Source organism: Cinclus cinclus, chromosome 1 (genome assembly GCF_963662255.1).
Source record: "Cinclus cinclus chromosome 1, bCinCin1.1, whole genome shotgun sequence".
NCBI classification, from domain to species: Eukaryota; Metazoa; Chordata; class Aves; order Passeriformes; family Cinclidae; genus Cinclus; species Cinclus cinclus.
In genome coordinates this window covers 29448419-29469717 of record NC_085046.1, presented here as the reverse complement: position 1 = coordinate 29469717, position 21299 = coordinate 29448419, and the positions used below count along the sequence as shown (strand labels likewise).

The 21299-nt window shown below is 35.1% G+C and overlaps 1 protein-coding gene across 4 annotated transcripts in view; it reads left to right on the top strand.

Annotated features, from left to right (window-relative positions):
* The window catches only part of SNX13 (sorting nexin 13), a 62691-nt gene that overhangs the window by 15111 nt on the left and 26281 nt on the right, over positions 1 to 21299 (top strand). For all 4 annotated transcript variants that reach the window (XR_009933932.1, XM_062508191.1, XM_062508181.1 and 1 more), the window contains exons 2-11: positions 5124 to 5230; positions 9775 to 9877; positions 13030 to 13119; positions 13530 to 13651; positions 15986 to 16107; positions 16253 to 16354; positions 16999 to 17087; positions 17527 to 17610; positions 19998 to 20136; positions 20587 to 20675. Coding sequence is in view for 3 of the 4 variants with exons in the window: in XM_062508191.1 (XP_062364175.1) it covers positions 5124 to 5230; positions 9775 to 9877; positions 13030 to 13119; positions 13530 to 13651; positions 15986 to 16107; positions 16253 to 16354; positions 16999 to 17087; positions 17527 to 17610; positions 19998 to 20136; positions 20587 to 20675 (1047 nt within the window). In the remaining variant the exon portion in view is untranslated. The remainder of the gene's footprint in view (positions 1 to 5123; positions 5231 to 9774; positions 9878 to 13029; positions 13120 to 13529; positions 13652 to 15985; positions 16108 to 16252; positions 16355 to 16998; positions 17088 to 17526; positions 17611 to 19997; positions 20137 to 20586; positions 20676 to 21299) is intronic.

The following is a 21299-nucleotide window of genomic DNA, read 5'->3' as shown; positions in this document are numbered from 1 at the left end:
ACATTAATTAACATTACCATCTTAATGTATTTAAAATGCTTTTAGTGTATATGTTTTGGTATTTTAAGCTTTCTTTGGGAATAAGAAATCTAAACTTAGAACAATAAAAGCAAAATAGACTATGTAAAATCCTTTAAAATTTTGTTTTAAATCCCAGGAGTTTTCCCTGGGAGTACTGCAGTAAATTATTGTGTAGATTCACCACAATTATTTTTCCATAGTATGAAGTAGGAGTGGAGTTCAGGGTGTTTTTTCCTTTGCCTTTTTGGGCTATGGAAGGAAAAGGGCAAAAGGATAAGAAGAAAAGAGGTTAAAAAGAGACCTTTAGTGTTCTTAGGAAATCATGATATGCAGAAGTAAAAACCCTGTTGACCTGTATTTCAGATGATTGCTTTAACTTTGGCAGATTGGAGAATCTAACTAGAAAGTTGTTAATGGTTTATTTCACAATTGTTAAATATTTCTCTGAGTAGTGTAACATAACAGTTTCAATGCACTGAAATTGGCACTCTGGTTGGTACAGCTTTCCAATTTTACTTGTCGTGCTAGTGAAGAGACAGTAATTTGAAACCTAAAATAATCTTTTTAATCACTTGACAAAAGTGACACTCACCTTAATTATAGAAAGGTTTATATGTGAACATGTTCCATTTGCACTCAAAATGGAAGTCAAATTAAAAGGCAGGTGTGTGGAATTAACAAAATTAAACTTGACATCTACTGTAAATGCAATCCCTGACAATTTTTTAAATGTGAGCCCCGAGGAGGCATTAAAAAAAAAAACAACTAATAATTTAAACTACCAACTACCCAAATTGCAAAGAATAGTTTTATCAATGTCTGTGAGAAACAGGTCAGTTACTGTAACTTTTAAAATATTAATGGAAAAATGTAATTTGATAAGCAAGAGTAAAAGAATTGTGAACAAAGAAAACATGCTTTTGTTTTTAAATGTTGCTGTTCTTTCAAAGCTCAGATTATTCTGTTGTGACCATTAAATGTGAAAATATTTTCAAATTATTATCTTCCAAGGTGGTGTAAGTCTTTTGGATGCTACTGTAAGACTTAAATCGTCTTCTGCTGCAGCTTTAATAAGGTTGACAAGCAGATGATTCCAGAGCCCTGCCTTCCTATATAAGTGTTCTTTATTTCCTCTCAATTCCCACCCAGCGTGTGTGGGAATTGTGAACAGAGGCAAGTGCCTGGAACAGGAGCTTCTCAGTGGAGTGGGAGAGTGGTGACACCAGAGCTGCATGAGTGGAAACATTTGTCCTCTGTTCTGTGGCAGAGGGGGCTAGAAAGAACCTGTCATCTGGGCTTGTGGAGTAACACTTGTTTTGCCCTAAACCAGACGCACATTACCTTACTGCCAGTTGCAAACTAAAATTGACAGCACTAGTTTAAATCCAAACAACAAACCTACATTACCTTGGTGAATCATTTTTAGAGAAAGATATGTCAAGACTGAAGATCTTGCTTAAAAATGGGTGTGGGGCAAAGGTCTGAAAGATTGTCAGATGGATTTAGCAAATAAGGAATCTATTGAAGTTACTTGTTAGTAAGACATAATTGTGTTTGTTTCTGGAAGAAATAATTGCTGTGGATTGTGGATTTCTAGAGACTTCTGTGTGAATGGTTGTGTTAAGTCACGTAGTCTTAGCTCAGCACTACTGGCTATAATGGCATGCTGCTTAGACCCTCAAAATGCTGCCTTGATTAGGAAACAGAAACCAAAGAAAGAGAAAGCAAATATGTGTAAAAAAGTAAATTCTTTATGTACTACTTTTAATACTTTTCTGTATACTGTGGAAAAACCATTCTGTGTGAAAAATAGACAAAACCTAGTAAAAAAAACCCCAAACAAACAGGTGTCATTGAGGTTACAGTTTTGTTATCTGTGAAAACTGAATCAAGCACATATAAATATTCACCTTTTGTGTCTTCTCACACCTCATGAGCCTCTGCAGTGTACTGTTGGGCCTTACAGACACCCCTGTACTTCAACTGCAGTTTATTTTGCTGAAGCAACTCCAGCTGTGGAAAGAAAATTACCACGTGTGACCACAATGCTGCATTAACCCATATACATATACATATATATATATATATATATATATATATATATATATATATATATATATATATGACTGTAGTAATATACTGCAGAAGTCTTTGCAAAATCTTAGACTTGAGAACTAAGAAGTGATGATGGTGAGACAAACATAGAGTATCTGTAGTGGGTGGTAAGCAAAAGTGGCTAAAAACTGATGAAGTGGAACAGCTGCTGGCATGGAATAAACATCCTTTATCCATGTGTGTACCCGACCATGCCCACGGCAGCACGAAGGCCTGTGTGTCTCTTAAGGCTTTAGGTAACTGTCCCTAATTCCTTGAAGGTCAGTGAACAGCGCTATGCCAGGTCAGCTTGGAAGTTTGCCCTGCCAGTATAGGGCAAGGCAGCTTCTTTAAAAGGGTCTGGATAGCTGTGACTTAAACACCAGCAGTTGCACCATTTCTTCAGAACACAGGTTTGTTCTTTGTGTTAAGAGTGATAAGCATTCACCCTGCAGCTAAATTCAGTAAGACTAATAGAGCTTCACTAAATATGTAAATATTCTAAAAAATTAACATTATAAATGAAACTCGGAAATAAGGTGTAAGTGCGGCTTGAATTTAAATATCTGAACTGTTTTCATGCTGACCAGCTGTATAGTGACATTTGTGTATGTTTGGACATTCTATTCAAAAATAATTGGTTTTTGTGTATAAAGAACTAAGTTTTGTTTTTTTTTCCTAGGAGCTTTACTGCTGAAGTCCCTTCAAGAAGTATGGAGTTAGGGAAAGTTTTGGTTACAGTCAGCAGAAAGGGTACCATCCTGATAATTTAATCCCTTTGAATGTCTCAAAATCCATAAGACTGCAAACTACTCATTTAGAATAATCAAGAATTGGGCCAATATCTGTTGTGCTTCCTGCAGTGTACCAAGTTGTATGATTTTTAAGAAATCCTATTAAAATACCAAATGAGATTTGAATCTCTGTACCCATATGCTAAATTGCAAAACTGGAGTCTAGGACAAAAGGTCACTGTTTTATTTGAGTTATAGAGCTTTCTTTGTTAATTATGCATTCATCCAACTCTGACTATACATCCATCTAGTTTAATTAAGTCATTTAGACTGCTTATTCCATATTTAGAATTTAAACTTTTTTGAACGATGTGATTAAGCATAATGAGTTTTTGACATAAAAAGACCATCATTAAATGCTGTCTTCTGTGTGCATATCTTCCTCATCATGCTTGTAGTGCTCTGCAGAAGTTTTAAAATTTATTTTTGAGGGTATGAATATGCTGAATCTTCTTTTTGTATTGAAATGTGTATAAATGGCATCTCATGTTTTACTTAATTGCTGTGTTTGCCAGGTTTTTTTTTGTTTTGTTTCTTTTTTTCGACTGATGTGTCTCTCCTTTCCATATTCTGAAGAGTTTTATAGAATCCTAGAATGGTTTGGATTGGAAGGGACCTTAAAGATTGTCTAGTTCCAACCCCCCTGCCATGGGCAGGAACGCTTTCTGCTAGACCAGGTTGCTCAAAGCCCCAACCAAACTGGCTTTGAACACTGCCAGAGTTGGGGCATCCACAGCTTCTCTGAGCAGCCTGTTCCAGTGCCTCTCCACCCTCTCACTTTATATCTAATCTAAACTCAGTCTCTGCTTGAAGCCACTCCCCCTTATTCTTTCACTACATGAGCTTGTGATTAGTTTGTCTTTCTCGTGGGCTTTCTTCATGTACTGAAACGCCACAATTATCTACTGCATTTACTTATTATTAGTCAACAGAACAACAAAATCTACTCGGTTGTGACTTTATTAGTGCCAAATGTCAAACTGCAAGATGAGTTTGTTTAAATACTTTCTTAGTGTTACTTGCTGACACAGTTGTCTGAGTTCCCATCAGAGTGTCATTTGATCACTGCTAAGAAAGGCGTAAATTAGACAAGGGCAACGGGGAGGGGGGGAGAGAACCTTAGAGACCTTAGAGCTGGAACACTTTGGGTGGTCTATAAGTACTTGTCATCATTGTGTTTCACACTCTTGGGACCTGGCTGAAACATACTTTCCATATTGAACTGGAGAGTAGATTGAATCAAATTTATATAAGTTTTGTTGTGATGGTCTGAAATCTATTATAGCTCAGATCAGTCAGGTTTTCCCTGCCTTGCTTTTTTAGATTACCATGCATGTATGTACAGGTATGTACACATAGGCAGACATCTGTCTATATAGATAGATCAAGTATATCTTGCTGCTTTTTTTTGTACTCCTGGTGGCTGCCCAGCGTGGGTGGAGTTTTGCCGGCTGTATTTATGCCAGACATCAACCCCCAAAGTGCCACCAGCCCCACATGTGCTCTTGTCACTGATTTTAACTTCATCATGGGCTTTTCAAACAACCGTTGCCTCCCTGCCACTGCCCAGGTATCAGTTTCTGAAGTTGCCCTCCCTTTTTTATTTATGTGGAGGAATAAAAGTATGCTTGTGCCAATTATTTGGTGCACCTGTTGACTTGCCTGTGACTTGACTGGAGAAAGGGACACCTTTTTATTCTTGCACCTCCTTTGATGTAGGGAAGAAACAGCATTGCTTGATTGTAAAAAATAACATGTTTAGATGTGTAAGATAAGGCTGTATTGTCTCTTCCTGTCCTATCACAAAGCCTGCTTTTTTATAGGAGATGGTGGATAACTTTTTACAGGGTAGGGATGAGGGAAGAGGTGAGGAGGAAGGGATTTTGAGAAACAAAAGTGCACAAAAGGAGAATGGAAAAGAAAAAAGTGGCACCTTAGAGGATGATAGTTCTATCTGAAGTGAGAGATGAGGAACAGTATTTGAAAGAAAACTGCACTAATGTTGGCTAAACTGGATTACTGGCCCACAATATAATGGACATATTTGATAGCAGTATACTCTTAAAAACAAAGGTAATTTTTATTTCATCAAGCAGAACTTATATCTGGTTAAAATGTATTAAACATTATAGAAACTACAATTATTGCTCTGGAGACTTAAAGTTGTACGAATATAATATTAATTATTCATTTTCTATATGCTCTTTTTTACAGACCAGTCTTTCCATATGGGGATGGGGAAGTCTTGTGCTTTTTCTAGCAACTTTTGGACCCTTCGCTATATTTTACTTTGCATTTTATATCCTCTGCTTTGTGGGTGGGTAAGTATATTACTGTTTTGTTTAACTTCTGTGAAAGTAAAATTTGAATGGGTGCATTATCAAAGAGCTGACTCTGAAAATCTGAAGTGGCTTTATGTAATTAATATTTCCACAATTGAGCACCTTGTTATGAGCAAAATTTTTGTAATTGAAATCTCAATTTAACTGATTTTAGTGGTTGTTAGAGGACTCACATAAATACTCACATAAAAACAGAGGTAATTTCAGTTCATGCTTTTTATTAGTGTCAGTTCTCTTCCCAGGTACTTCTAAGTGCTTGCATTTCCTCTTCTATCACAGTCTCATTTTCCTATCTAAGGCACTTGATTCATGGGAGTGGATGCTGTCCTGGGCGTGTGGAAATAATGCTACCCTTTGAACAAATAGATCAGCTCAGCAGCTGTAGACTTTTCATGTTATATCTATATAGGTAGGAAGGGAGCAACCAGGTGAAGTTTAGCACCATTATTACATTGTCTATTATGATGTTTGCCTTGTAACCATTAAAACATTTTCAGTGGCAAGTCAGTATATCTTACTGTGGTAATCTTTTTGCCTTCTTATTTAATACCATACAAAACGTATGTATATTCCTGTATATCTCATAAAAAGTGTAACAAAGTTTAGTAGCTGGAATTAGAGCTGCTGCGCTTGGGTTTCAACTGTATTAGCCTTGGTATTTCATCACTGAGAAATCAGAATAATTAGTCTGTTAGAAAAGGGATTCAATTAATGTAAAACTAACTTGAAGTAAATGCTTTTGTCTTCTTAAGTTTTGGTACAGGTATGGTTGGTGTATTTTGCTATCTGTTTATGCAGGGCAAAAGTCAGAATTCATCCAAAAGGCAAGAGTGCATCTGCTTGCTGTTCTGTCTTACCACTTCCTTACTACTTGCAGTATGGGAAATAATATAGGATGTAATAAATTCTTCAGATCTTATCCTTCATTCTTGCCCAGTTTCAGTTTGGCTTTTCAAAGCTAACAGTCAAAGCAGGGTCTCAGAGCATGTCTGAAGTCAGCTACAGTTTGGCACCATTAAACTGCATGTGGTGCCTGAGCTCATTCATTCTCAAGTCAGCTCTCATATCTCTTTGCTGTGGTTGTTGTGCTGCTTTGATTCATTTTTGTAGCTAGTCAGTAAACATTGATCTTGTTAAGGATAAATTTATCTAGTGGTAGTGTATCTGTTAGAGCAGAGTGTTTACTTACATATATAGATGTGAAGTCTCAGCCCTTGCAGTAGAATGTCATCACTTCATTATTTTAACATATACATCTTGGCTATGGCTGTGATCTGGCCCTTTGTTTTCCCTGTTAATCTTTTTCAGAGTGACACACTTACTTTAACATTCAGCACACAGAACTGTGAATGCTAACTAGGCCAAATGGGTTTATATCGAAATTATTTGTGCCTGTTTTTTTTTTTTTTTTTTAATTAATTCCCTTGAAGTTTCACTAAATGCTTGGTCATGCTTCTGTTAGAAACAAACAGAAATTGTTATGAAGTAACTTTTGCACTTGTGATTGGCAATTATATGTGATAGCATCATATGTATAAATTTAGAAAACAAAAATTTAGTTTTAGCTCATTATTATAGTGGTGTCCATAATATTTACTGTGCCCTTCTCTGGCCCAAAATAGCAATTTTGGGCATGGATTTTTGTGGTTGATTTTTTTGTTGAAACTTGGTGCTCTTACTCAATTTGTCACACTGTTTTCTAGTGTGTTTAGTGTCTGTATATTTTGTTCAAAAAAGAAGTGGCCTGTGTCAAAGGTTTCTGATTTCCACTAGCTGGAAGTCCAACCTCTGTCCCTTTTTGCAGTTTTAGCAAGAGAAAATGCTGAATCACAGCTGGTCTCACTCTTAGTATTGACCTAACCATTTAAATAATACATCAGTGTTCTGGGCAGGAAGACAATGGTGATGCCATATCTGTGTCAATGTAATCAATCTGTTTATACTGTTTAACTCCAATTATGTGCTAATTATTTCTTTTTGATTTGCACTCAACTCTGTGATTGCACAGATGGTTGTAGTAAGTGTACTGTTGTTTTTGGTGTACATAGAAGAATACTGAAACGATTTGTGTGTATGAACAAAAGTTCAAAATCACAATTTCTCTTTGTTTAATTTTGTTTTGTTTCAAGACTGATTTATGAAATGTTATCCTTTTTCCATTCAGGATCTGGTAACTCATTCACTCAGGGAACAGAGCTCAAAAGCAGGAGGCTAAAGATAGATACTGTTTACTTAACCTGTGTAGAATATTACAGCATGGTATTCTTTTTTCCTCTCCTTCAAGTGCTGGTGTAGACCCCTTTACCTAAGTGCTGAGCCTGTCTGTTAATATCCTACTAAGAGTGTTTTTTATCTTATTCTCTTTCCTTCCCTCTTTTAGCCCTAAGGATGTGAAATAAAAATGGTGTGACTTGTGGTTTTACTAAATAGAAAAATTGAAATTTGTTGGATCATCAATTGCTTTGCTATTTAAAAGAATTCCTTCTGTCATCAAATCCCATAATTATTGATACTCAATCACATCCATATTTATGTGACTGTCTGGTTCCATTAATGATTGTAACTGCTGACCAAATCAGGAATGGTTCTATAGCTGCTTTTTGGCTTTCACAAAGTGTTCAGCTGAGACTGTTACATTTCAGACTGGAGGGGAAAGTGATAAATCTGTGGCCTTAATTTTTCTATCTTTTACCTTTGTTCTGTTGTTAATCTACCCTTAAAAAAGCTGGCCATCCAGTAATCTTTGGAAGAATTTTGAAAAATGAAGCAATAGAATATTTTCCTTTTCCTGCTCTATTAATTTAGAGAAGACTAATATGATTTCTCATTCATGTATTGAAAATCCTCTTGATTAATTAAATAAGCATTTACACTTGAAGATTCAGGTTAGCTAACAGATGCCCTGAATGGTCAGACTATGTATCCTTTTCTAATGCTCACAAGATTTTCCATCAGAGAATAAAATGTGTTAGTTTCTGCCAGAGAAAAAGCAGCTCCTAGTATTTCTAGTGTAAAACTGAAAGTACTTCAAAGCATCTAAGATTAGCATTTTGTTAAACCATATTGGTAATATTACTGTTTTTTAATGAGTCATTAAGTTTAAAAGTATCAAAATATTTGAGAGAAAACAGAGGTATAATCTAAAGGCAGTTATTTCCAAGGCTTCAGTCCTTTTGAATAAAAGAAGAGAAGCAACTGGCTGATAATGTTTGAAGTTAAAGTTGATTTTAGGCCAAACTTGAGTATACTGTTTTCTTTAAAAGACAGCTGAGTTTTCTAATAGAAAAGTCATAGATAAACAAAAGAAAATTCAAACTTGAATAATTAAAAACAAACCAAAACATTATTGAAACTAATATTGAGATTTTCCTAAGCAAGTTCTTGTCTGCGAACTCCCATTGGTGATTTTAATGTTACAGGGAGCAGGATGGCAATTAAACCAGCTTTTATTTCTTTCTGTCTTATGGCAGGTAAAGATGTAATGGCATTGGAGTATCTGGTGAACTCCTCTTATGTATTGTCAAGTTACTGATAATAGTTTGTGTAGCCTTTTCCTTTTTTTTTTTTTCACCTCTTTCATGGAATTGACCTCACAACTTCTGAATTACTGGGCCTCTGGGATTCTTTTGAAATTTTTTTTTAAATTTTGGGAATTAAAACCTTTAAATTACATATTTTAGCTTGGATAGGATTTTTTCTCTAATCTTATAAATGAGAGTATCATGTGTCAACAGCTATCTATATTAAAAAAACGTAATACTTCAGCACATTTTAAGCCTGGAATAGCTTTGTGAGTTCCTGTGGTCACAAATGCTGGTCAGCTGGCATTTAAATTGAATGCTTTGAAATTTGTGTAAAAAACTGTGTGTTTAGCCATCCCAAGGCTAATCTGTTTTCTTTTTGTCTTTGCTCAATATTTCAAAGGCCACATGCTCTGCTTATGCTAGAATTGGAGCAGATTTTCATCTATTTCTTAGTAAAACCTGCTAGATGTTCATGTGTTTTTGTGCCCTAGTGTCATAAGCTGTAAATAAATTTCATGCTGTTCTAGCAAAAGGGTAAGCACAATGTCTAAACATATGCAGCAGTTTGTTATGCTTGCTGCATCAGTTTATTCCTGGACTGTTATTTTGTGGCTTACACTACAGTGGAACAGCCTACAGAGTTTATTTCTTCATAATGTTGGAGACTCTCCATACAAATGCAACCAAAGCAACTTCTGTACGTACCCCTCTTCCAAGTGCTAATATTTGTGAACACAGGCAGTGTGCCATCACAGCAGCCACACTGTAGCATAGACAGTGCTATATAGATGTGAGGTAAGAATATATCAAGACAGACAATACAAGACTGGGAAACTTCATACTTAGGATTGTGTCAGTTATTTTGAGCAGCATGTTACAATGTGAAAAAGTACAAGAGTAAACAGTGAGGACTGTCATGTATTGTCATTTTATAACTTGCTGTTAAATATTTTCTAGAGGTGGGAAAATTGTACCTGGTATTTCTTTTTCCATTTTTAGGGGTTTTGTGGTTACTCTTTTATTTGGAAAAAGCAATTCAGAAAAATACCTTGAGCAGTGTGAACATTCGTTTCTCCCTTGTACATCGGTTGGGATCCCTAAGGTAAGGAAAGTTTTCTGGTCTTAACTTCTAGATCAGATTTTATAACTTGGGTAGAAATAGTTTTAATGTAAGAATTGTGCCCATTTCTCAAGATCAAAGTACCTGCTTTTATCTTTTGAGTCAGCTGCAATGTGTAAGTGAAATGTAATATTTTTCCTTTATGAAATACAAGTTTTTAATAGGTTATGGAAAGTTTGATTAAAGTATTGTTTCTTCATTGTGAGAAATGGGTATGATACAACTGGCTAATATCTGTGAGAAAATTACTAAACCATTCCTTTCTAGACTACTTGTGTATCTTGGTTTGTTTGGGGAGATAGATCTTCCTTGCTTTTATGTGCAAGGTTCTCACAACTATTCAGGTGTCTTCCATCACTTCCATCTGTAGTCTCCACCTTTGATTGTGGTCAAAAAGTTGCCTGCCTAACTGACAAAGTTAAACTGTTACAAGGTCTAGATTTGCAGTACTTCAAGGATGCTGTGGTTATCTTTGGTTCTCTTCAAGACCAAGCAAAAATTCTGGAAAGGCATAGAAGAATACAGAGCAGCAGTGGAATCCACTTTTCAGCTCTTTTTCTTTCCTGAATACCTAACAGACACATCATTTTTGTTAATGGACTTAAGTTCAGGGTTCCTAACTGGATAAATCTGAATCTGTTTAGTACAGAAGAAGTTGTTAATAGCCAAGAGGTAGAATTTCTAGGAATTCCTGGTTTATGAACCAATGCATCTTGTTAGCTCAGAAGTTTAGATATATCTTGGCCTAATCCATTTGTTCTCATCAAAATAAATACTTGAACCCAAAGATGACTAATTATGTTTAATAATTGAAGCATCCTGTTCTTTCTTAGCTGTCAGTTTACTTCATGTTGTCTATCAAAGGGGATGAGTGTTCAGCATTATCAGTAGCACACAGAAATTTATCTTGTGATTCAGCAGTATATTTTCTAGTCAGAGAACTTTGTCACTGGTTCATTGCTCATTTGGTAAGCGTCCTGTTCACTTAAACCTTTGAATATTTTAAAATAAATCTGAAAGTATACCCTAAACTGTAAAGTATGGTCACTGCTCCAGATGAAAAGTACGAAGGTTAAGGCTGAAAAAGGAAAAGTCAGCAGTCAGCTAATGTTTCTGTTCTGTTAATGAAACCTCATTTTGGATGGCTAAAATGTTTTGGTGCTATATAGACTTTAGTGCTTCTGTTATATAGGTTGTGGAGTGTTCCTTAATATCCTGTATGTTGAGAGCAGATTTAGAGAAGTTTTTCTGTTTTTTAAATTTCCTCTAAGTGCTGAAACTTCTAATGTTAATGTTACTGTTTTGGGTTCAGTATGTTTATACTCTGGTTGCCTTATAAAATAATAAAATCTTGTGGAGTTTTTTGTGTAATCTTTGCAAATTCAGTAGTTTGACATCTTTAGATTAGTAGGTTTCAGTATGGACTATTGACACAGCACTTTAGTGCCTCAACTGATCTGTCTCCACTAATCTCTGGATTTAAGTTTTGTAATATGACGGCGTTTGTTTTTAGGTGACTTATGAAATGCTGTTTAAAGCTGTTCAGTTCACCAAATAAAGTCTGTTTGTGTTCTACAATAGTGTTTTCTTTTCTGCCACTGCATTAAAATAGCGTTAACAAGTGTAGGTGAGCTTTTAGGGAGTAGTGCAAGTAGAGATGAGTCCCAACTAAAACCAAACGTGTTGTTTGCTTGTGATCCCTATTTGCTATTTCTGCATTAAATTGCTGCTGACTTGTATGGAAGATAATGTCTTTAACTTAAAATGTTTTTCGTGTTTAAAATAATTTTGGCCTAAGTAGTCTTGAATAATGGATATTCTTTCTAGTGGCTGGTGTGCATAGATTGTACTTGTTCCATGAACCAAGTATAAGCAGAATTCACCTGAACATTCAATTATTTGTGGTAGTCTGATGTTCTGGTGACATTGGTTCTTCATAAGATGCACTTTTCATCAGAGTTTTATTAATTGTTTTGGGGTATTTTTGGAACTTAGAGATTTTCTTTTTCTAAAGAAAATCTTTAGGCTAAGATAAATGTTCAAATGCTTGGTTTTACAGAAGTCAGTTATAATACAGAGCATCAAAGTTGGCTGGATGCAACATGTAGAATGTACCATACATTACAACACTAGATTTGGTGCTGATAGTTGTCCTTGATTGCTGCAGATTATGCTTATTAGCAAATATATAGTGAATACCTACATTAAGGAGAATACTTAAGGTACCTTTGTTGGAAGATTGTATACCTTTCTACATTTTTTTTTGTTTGTTTACCTACACACAGGGAGGCTTGAGATAAAACGGTGTTGAATGAAAGTTAAGTTTAGACCCTTCTGAACTGTTAATTAGAATGCTACTTTCAGTTGAAATTACAGCTTCCCTCCAATTTCAACAGAAGTGTGAAATGTTTGGTTATGATAGTTGATGTCTCTAAGCTTCACCCAAAAGACAAAGAGTTTCTGTAGGCTGGGTACAATATTGCCAAAGTACAGTGAGAAAACAGTGATAGCAGCTTACAAGCAGTAACTGCATGTTACATCTCTGAATAGTCTGTGAGTCTCTTTAAGTCAGTGGGTCATATTCTACATCATGGATTTGAGGCAGATGTGTAAATACCCTGTGTCTTGTCTTGTTGTATCTCCCCCTTCCCATCTTTTCTTACTATCTGAGTTTTATTTCCTTCTGATTTAGTAGTTTAGCAAACACTTGCTCCTTTATATTAAGCAAGAAGTAGGTTTCCGGTAGTTCCTCATTATTATGTACTATATAGAGAAAACTACAGAAAATATTCTTGTCCAGAGAGGTGATGGATGCCTGGAAACATTCCAGGTCAGGTTGAATAGAGCTCTGAGCAACCTGACGTAGTTCAAGATGTCCCTGTTCATTGCAAGGGGGGTTGAACTAGATCTTCCAACCCAAATTGTTCTGTGATTCTTTGATTATATCTTCTCTTCACTTATTCTTCTCTCAATTTATAATTTATAAACTATAATAATATAGAAAATATAAATTATAATAATACAAAAAATAGGTACAGTCATTACTGGAAGTATACATATATATCATAAGCAGTAGAGCTGTTTTTTAATTAGAGCTGAACTCTGCAAAGTTACGTTTCCCAATCTCTTTCAAGTGCATAGAAGAAATGAAACGTGAGACCAGACCTATTAAGATTGATAGAAGACTGACAGGTGCAAACATAATTGATGAACCTCTGCAACAGGTAAGTTCTAACCAGGACTATTTAACTTTTATTTTTTTTTGCAAGTATGTAATAAAGAAGTAGTTGAGCGACAAATAGAATCCCAAATTTTACCATATATGAAAATGATAAGTGAAAAAAACATGGGAGATGGGCCAGGATATTGGGCAATATTTGAGTATGTTTTCATTATGTTTCATTTTCTCAGTGTAGTGGTGATAAAAACAATGTGTGCAAACCGGTCTGCAAAAGAAATTTCAGTGTGGGAATTTTATTGTTTCACTCCCAGTTTCATAAGGCAGCGGAGTATCGTTCACTCTGGTAACCTTTTAGGATAACTGCTAGTGTGTTATCAGGCAAAAAAACTGCTGCCTTTTTTTTTTTTTGTCCTTTTTATTTAGTTCTTTTTCTTCTTTTCTTTCCAATTTCAGGTAATACAGTTTTCCCTGAGAGACTATGTGCAGTATTGGTATTATACACTAAGTGATGATGAATCCTTTCTTCTGGAAATTAGGCAGGCTCTTCAGTATGCACTTGTTCAGTTTTCTGCCAGGTAAGATTTGTGGGTTGTATGGTAGTAGAAAAGTGATTAAGTTTATTTACTAGCATAGTTCAGTGCATTTTACAGAAAGAACTTACAAAAATTTAGCATTATAATATAAGAAATGCAATCTTTTGCTGATCCGCTAGGGAAATAATGGTGATGATGGTGTTTGAAGTAATGATCTTTTGGAAAATGGCCATTTCAAAATGTCTAAAAGCACTGAACTGCTTTCCCCCCACCCCCTTTTTTACAATTTAATATTTAAGTTTGTGAACCATTACTTCTTTGTATTTGGGTCTTTTTCATGTAAAGAGTAGAGCCACTCCTGAGGTAAGTCTGAATTCAGTCCAAAAGTCTGAATCCAACATATGTATCACCTTAGGTGATTTTTAGAAGTGGTATGGCTCTTCCATATGTATGAACAATGGGTATTTTTAAAAGAATAGTAGTCTGGAGAATGAAATGGAATGTCATATATGCAAACCATTTTTTTTTTAAACAGGATTGATTGAGGACAAATGGGTAGTTTTTAAATTACCCCTTATTTTTACTGCTGTTCCCTGACTTCCTGCTACTTGATTAAGCAACCTGTCTGGGAAATTCACTTCTTTAGAATGGCCGATTTCTCAGCCCAGGGACCACATGCCTTTATATCCATATACTTGTTTATATAGGTTTTTATTTCAGGTATTCATCCCACTGTGCTTGTTGTTACTTGCTTTCTCTGCAGAATAGGTTGTGGGTCACCTAAATATAAGTAGCTTCTTAGGAATTTTAAAGTGTTATCCCCCCCGTTGACTTGAAAATGTTGGTTAGTGTGCTTTTCTGATAGTGAGGGTCAAAGATGGAGAGCTGGGTTTAATACTAGAAAAAATTAATTATAATATAAACATAATATACAATATATAATATAATATAGCAAAATAATGAAAATCCTAGGAAACTGCATTGAAATGGTGAAAACTGTGCTAAATAAACTGTTACAGCAACCAAACTTATGGTTGTATGAAATGGACCTGACTGCCCAGCTTCAGTGTTTTTCTGTGTGGGCAGAGTTTACTTCATTGGACAGTGTCGAGCACTGAGTTTGTGTCGAAGTAGGTCAAATTCTTGCAAGCTTATTTTTCTTTCTACACTACTGTAACTCTTCAAAAATAGGCACTGCTCCTGTGCAGTTGTGTTCTGCTGTCAAAAGTAAATCAATTTCACAGGCCTGCAGCAGTTCTTCTTCTACAGAAAAAAAAAAAAAATGATGTAGTGTATTTCTAATGCCTGTAGTTGGATATAGCTGAAGCAGTTGAGGTTAGTACCATCGCCTATAGTTTGATACAGCCTGTCAGCCTCTGGGGAGAATGAGTACAGTGGGAATTCTGTATTCCCTGAGAGCTGCAGCTTTGGGAGCCTGGGGTAAGGCTGCCACCCAGAGGTTTTGTGCAGTTCTGTCTCGTGCAGATGGGGGATCTGGATTGTTTGATCAATGGCCCTTTGGGACAGCTCAGCTTCTTATTTACACATCTAGATTTTGCAGTAGCCTTCCCTTTCTTCCAGAGTTCCTTACCTCTTTCTCTCTCCTTGAGAAAAGAAAGAGCTGGTGAGGGAACAAACACAAAAAAAGGAAGTGGTGTAGAAGGATTCCTGCTCTAACAAAGTGGGCATCTTGTGAGAGTTCAAGTAATAAAATATTTAGTGTGGTGTAAGAGCTATTACAAGCATGAAGATTCATTAAACCTGTAATGAACAATCACATTATTAGGTTAGATGTCCTTTTGCACCACTAAGGAAGTGGTTTTATGTAAATCTAACTGTGAATATTTTCTGATCTGAATGTATGTGTATTGTTGGAAGAGTATGCTAAGTACCTCATGTAAGCAGTGGAATAAATTGTTGATAATATTGGATTGTGTTTCATTTCAAGTGAAATGTGTGTTTTCTCACTGGTGCATGTTCTGCAAATTCAGAAGAAAATTATTTTGATTAGATGTCTTCCAAAGTGATAAAAAGTATGCCTGAGAAAGACCTGCAGAATATTTTAGTTTTATATTGTGAACTGTTTATATCAGGACTTCTCACAGATATTTGACAGTGTCACAAATCAGAACACTATTCTAGATGCAAATGTTGACTTTCAGCTAAATCAAACATAAATATTAATGTCATGCAAGAGGGGTATTTTACAATATTTGTGTTTTCTGTAGATATGCAATTAGGAGGCTGATTTATTTCTTTGCTTTTCCATGTTTACTATCAGTGTGGTTCTTGGAAGGAAGGAGAAGTAGGAATTTATTGTTGTTCTTTGCATTCACAGTAAAAGACTTATTTTCCATGGATGTCCTTTACTTACAGGTCCAAGGAAACAGACTGGCAGCCTTATTTCACTACACGACTTGTTGATGACTTTGGCACTCATCTTCGAGTTTTCAGAAAAGCTCAGCAAAGGATAGCAGAAAAAGGCAATCAGATGAAAGGTAATGTGAAGTATTTTTTTGAGTCTGAGTAGGCTGGTATCTTATGTTTGTAAAATACAGTCAGCTTTATTTTGTAATTCAAGTTTGCTCTCAAGTTTCTAGTCTTGACAAAAACATGAGTTTTTTTTTATTTTCTTTTGCATAGATCAAGCTGAGGAACTTGTAGATACATTCTTTGAGGTTGAAGTTGAAATGGAAAAAGAAGTCTGTCGTGATCTAGTCTGCACTTCTCCCAAAGATGAAGAAGGTCTCTCAATATTTTCCTCTGAGTAAATATTTTCATGCGTGAGACTAGATTAAAGTGCTAACAATTATGTTCACAATATGAAATGCATTAAAATCATAGCATATGACTTTCAAAATGTGGTTATCTGCCATATGTGTGTATTTCCTCTTGTTTGTACATATTAATGCTATAACTAAAATGAAGCATGTACATATGTAAGTCTTCCTCCTTTCATTGGAAAAATTTTAAGATAAAAATATTTTTTCCTGAGAAGAAGGGGATGGTTTTGCAGATTTTTACTGCTTTTCATTAGATGTACCTTCCTTATTACAATTCTGTAGTCTTCCTTCAAAAAACACTATATTTGTAGGCACAGTGTTGAAGGAGGGGAACAAAAGCTGTATATGTTAAGTAAGAAAAATGAATTGGAGTTAGGTTGTTGGAGGTTTTTTTTTAATCATGCAATTTGGCTTTTGTTGTCTTGGATTTGAGGCTGATCTTTTTCAGTAAAAGGTGTTACTGTAATGCTTGGAATGTAAGACATACATGATTGTATGTTTGAACTCAGAATTAAGGATTTATCTATGGGATTTGGTGATACCAGGTAAGCTCGGAAGCAACATAATATGAAATTGTGCTGAGGAGTTGTTGTTTTCCTTCTCTAGGATTCCTAAGGGATCTGTGTGAGGTTTTACTGTATATATTGCTACCTCCTGGAGACTTCCAGAACAAGATCATGCGATACTTTGTCAGGGTGAGTACAGACTCTAAAAGCTATTCGTAATTTTCATGTCTAAAATTTTTTTTAGATCTAAACTGCTGGTCTTATTTTCTAAAATTGATCTGATTTAATATTAGGGTATTTTAAGAGCAGTAGAGTCTTGATAAGAATTTAGTAGCATTGAACAGTTTGTCTGAAATGTTTTTGAACATTTTTTAGCTCTATCTTAACAAAAGCATGAGAAAGTAGATTTTTCTTCTTGAGGTTTTTTTCTTGAGGAGTTTTTTCTTGTAATTTCTTTCAATTGAACATTTTGTAGTGTTAATAGGCACTACCACATTCTCTTCCAATTAAATGTTTTCTGTAATTACACTTTTGTGTTTTAAACTCTACACAGTGATGTTTAATTGTTGCAGTTTTAGTAGCTTTATGAATAAATGCATAAAATGATCAATTATCCTTTGTTTTTTAGGAAATCCTCTCCCGAGGAATTCTTCTTCCATTAATAAACCAGCTCAGTGATCCTGATTATATTAATCAGTATGTCATATGGATGGTAAGATTTAAAATGTTTAAAATGATTTGTATTTCCAGAGCATTTTTATATAAAGCTTTACTCGTGTTCCCTGTAATCACTATGGATAGGTGTCTGGTATAAAGGTGACCAATGGATATGTTGGCAGAGTTAGTTAACTTACGGCTGCTATATTAAGTTTTATACACACACGTACAGAGTCTAAAAATCTGCACTCTTCATTTTGGTTGTTCAGCAAAAGTTGCCTGACTGAGGACAAAGGTATCACAAAGTGTAAAGTTCACTCCTCTGACTGTTCTGCTTGGCTGGTTGGGAAGTATGGCAGTAACTGTGGAGGTGTTTTCCCCTGACTCTGTTTACAGTTTGGCCTTTCAAGCTTATGAGGTCTCAAGAATGAAAACTAAGAAACATTTATCTTCAGCTAAGGAATTTCAGGGCACTTGTTTTAGGACTGTTTGTGTTAACCCTAAATAATTCAACTGAATGGGCAGAAACAATATTTTACTTTGATAACTCTCTAATGCCCCTGCAAGAAGAGCTCCTAAACTTTTTCATGTAGTAGTATATAGTAAAGCTAACATAAATAGAATGTTTATGTTTTAATTAACATTACTGATTCTTTGCAAAGCAAGTTAAAACATACTCTTATACGTTATTATCCTTTATAGTTCGTGAATCGAGTTTAATTTTTTCACCCCAACTTCTCTCCTTTTATTTATATATTTTAGTGTTATAGTGTACATTGAAATTTGATGCTGAAAACACCCTTGCATTTCAAAGTTCTTATTATGTATGGAATTATGCAACGGCTTCAAGTGTATGTGTACAGTGTTTCCTTCACTCCAGCCTCCTCCATTTCATGTAAAAATTTGCATGCATTCTACAGGAACCTAGCTTTAGTAAGAAAAGATATTGCTCATCTGGACCCGAATTTTCAATTTTCAATTCCCCTTTCCTCTTACACGTGTTCTTTATTTGTAACATGGCCTTGTTCTTTATTTACTGAGCACTGCCCCTGGCTGCATCCAGAGATAGGATTCTGAGTTTTTCATAAAGCTTTCTGCTATGATAGTGACGTACCAAATAACTAATTTTTAAAAATTGCTTTCTGAGATTAAGAAGCAAATGTACTGGGCAAAAAATAAGGAAAACATTTTATGCAAGTCTTGTGAAATGGAGATTGTTGCAGAAATTAAGGTCAGAAGTAGAGATGACTGAAATAAATTATGGTTGCTTTTGGAACCTTTGACATAAAGTCTGACTTGAATGAAAAGATGAGTTTCTCGGAAAGAGAAGTTTAATTCCAGGTTTCTAGGCATACCACAGTCCGATACTAATTCTGTTGCAATCAAATACAGAGCTTCAATATAAAATTAGAAGTTAATTCAAACTTCTCTCTTCATTGTGAAGTGCACAAATTTGCAAAATGTTTTAAGTTCAAGTACTGCTTGTACTATTATTTCTGAAAGCAGTTTTCTAGGGAGATTTTTCCATTAACTTTTATCAACGGTATCCAGTTTTCATTCTTTCTGCTTCGTGCAGCTCATGTCAATGCACTTCTTCAGTGCACTTCTTCTACAGACCACGTATTACATTTCCATATCAAAGTGAGCATTTATAAGAGATGTGGGTGAAGTGACTTTTTTAGCTTCAGATGGTAAAGACAGCATTAGAACTCAGTCCTCAGCACCTGTGTGCATGTGTTGTACAGCTGCCAACCTTTCCCTGATCTACACACTGCATTCACAGCACAGTTTCCAGTGATCTTGGCAGCACAGCAGGCTTCCTTCACTGCTTCCTTCATTTGCAAAAATTCCTTTGAGTCCCTAGAGCAGGTTCACTCCATGCCAATACTGGTAAAATAGTATGTATTTAAATAGCTTAATTGTATTTGCCAGGGTATCTGAATTAGGGTTCCAGAGAGGAGTCCTGTGGTTTTGGGTTTCCCCCCCCCCCACCCAGTACGTTATTACATTGTACGATGTTTTAATTATTTTTGTAATTCTGTATCTTAAGGAGCCATTACTCTGGGAGTATGTATACTTGCAGGGAATCCTGGTAAAGATGAACCTTTTCAGTGACCTCACCATTTTCTGCTTACTTAGCTAAGGAGATAATAGCAGAAGAAGGTGGAATGGATTTTGGAAATCTTCAGGTTGATGGACTTTCCATGTATCTGTGTTATACTTCTTGAAAACAGAAAGTGATGGTGTGAAATAGGTTTTGACTATGCATGCTTTTTCTGTCTTAGTCCATATAAAATTTTGGTAACAAAAGGAAGATTTAAAAGTGTCAAAGAATTTTCAAAATGCCACTTTGCAGTGCTGTATCAGACTAATTCACTTGAATTCATGTCTTGTACTTTTAGCTTTTTTGCATTACTTACACTGTAAAACTTTGTGTTTCAGATTCGTGATTCCAACTGTAACTATGAGGCCTTTATGAATATTATTAAATTAAGTGATAATATAGGAGAGTTGGAAGCAGTGAAAGACAAAGCAAGTGAAGAATTGCAATATCTTCGATCTCTAGATACAGCAGGAGATGGTTAGTGCTGAACTGTTTTGCAAAATATGAAATGCATTTTACCAGCATGATCTCTGTTGAATAGTACAACAATTAAGAAATAAAAGCTCCAATGCAGCATGGTATAAAATACTTAAAAAAGGAATTGCATAAAAAGTGATAAAACTCAAGTTTTCGTTGTCATAAATGTTTTGTTGGTTTGTGTGTGTTTGGTTCCTTTTAGTAAGTATAGAGAATTTGGTTAGCTAAATGTATTTCTGTTAAATCAAACTGCCTGGCTGATGGTTCTGAACTTCAGTAATATTAAGGTACTAATGGTAGTTAGTTTAACCATTAATCTGAGGAGGGGAAGAGAAAAATATTTCTTCTTGTTCACTTTCATTCGCAAGGTATTTAAATTAAAAAAAAAAAACAAAGCAAGACTTTATTTAATCATCTGCATTGCTTAATCATCTTTGTTTTTACTTGCAGATATCAACACTATAAAAAATCAAATAAACAGTTTATTATATGTTATTAAAGTATGTGATTCAAGAATTCAGAGGTTGCAGTCAGGAAAAGTAAGTGTTTTAAAATTTTTTTTTAGTTTTAAAGGAGTGAGGTTGACTAGTGACTGACTAGTTGTTTGTTTTGCTTGTTTTATAATTGAGGGTTGATAGAGTTGGTATGTTTGGCTTTACTTAGTTTCTTGACTCTCTCAATTTGGCCTAGATGTGGTTCCAAGATAATGTAATATTCTGCATGTATTGACTATTAAAATGATTAAGCAGTCTATAGATGAACCTGAAGGCATTTCTGTAATAGTGAGATATGTCTTATAGGCAGAAGAAAATGTGACAGAGATGAATTTAAGTTGTTCTGACCTGCAGCCCATTAAATGCTGAAATTAATTCTTGTTAGTTAATTTTCTGCTGCTGTCACTGTTCATGAGGTATTTGGGGTTAATTTGACCTGTAGAATATTACATGAACAGCAGTATTAAAGTCCAACTTATCATGTAGTAGAGTAGCTGCAGCCTGTTTTGAAGGCAAATAATTAAGAAAATATGACCTTCTAATCAAGAGCTCTAATCAAGAGCTTAATTTACTAGTGATCATGAAAACAGCTAATAATTGAGATTCTGCTTTATTATATGTAATGTAATTTTTTTAAACCTATATGCTTTGTGGTAAGTAGAAGTTTTA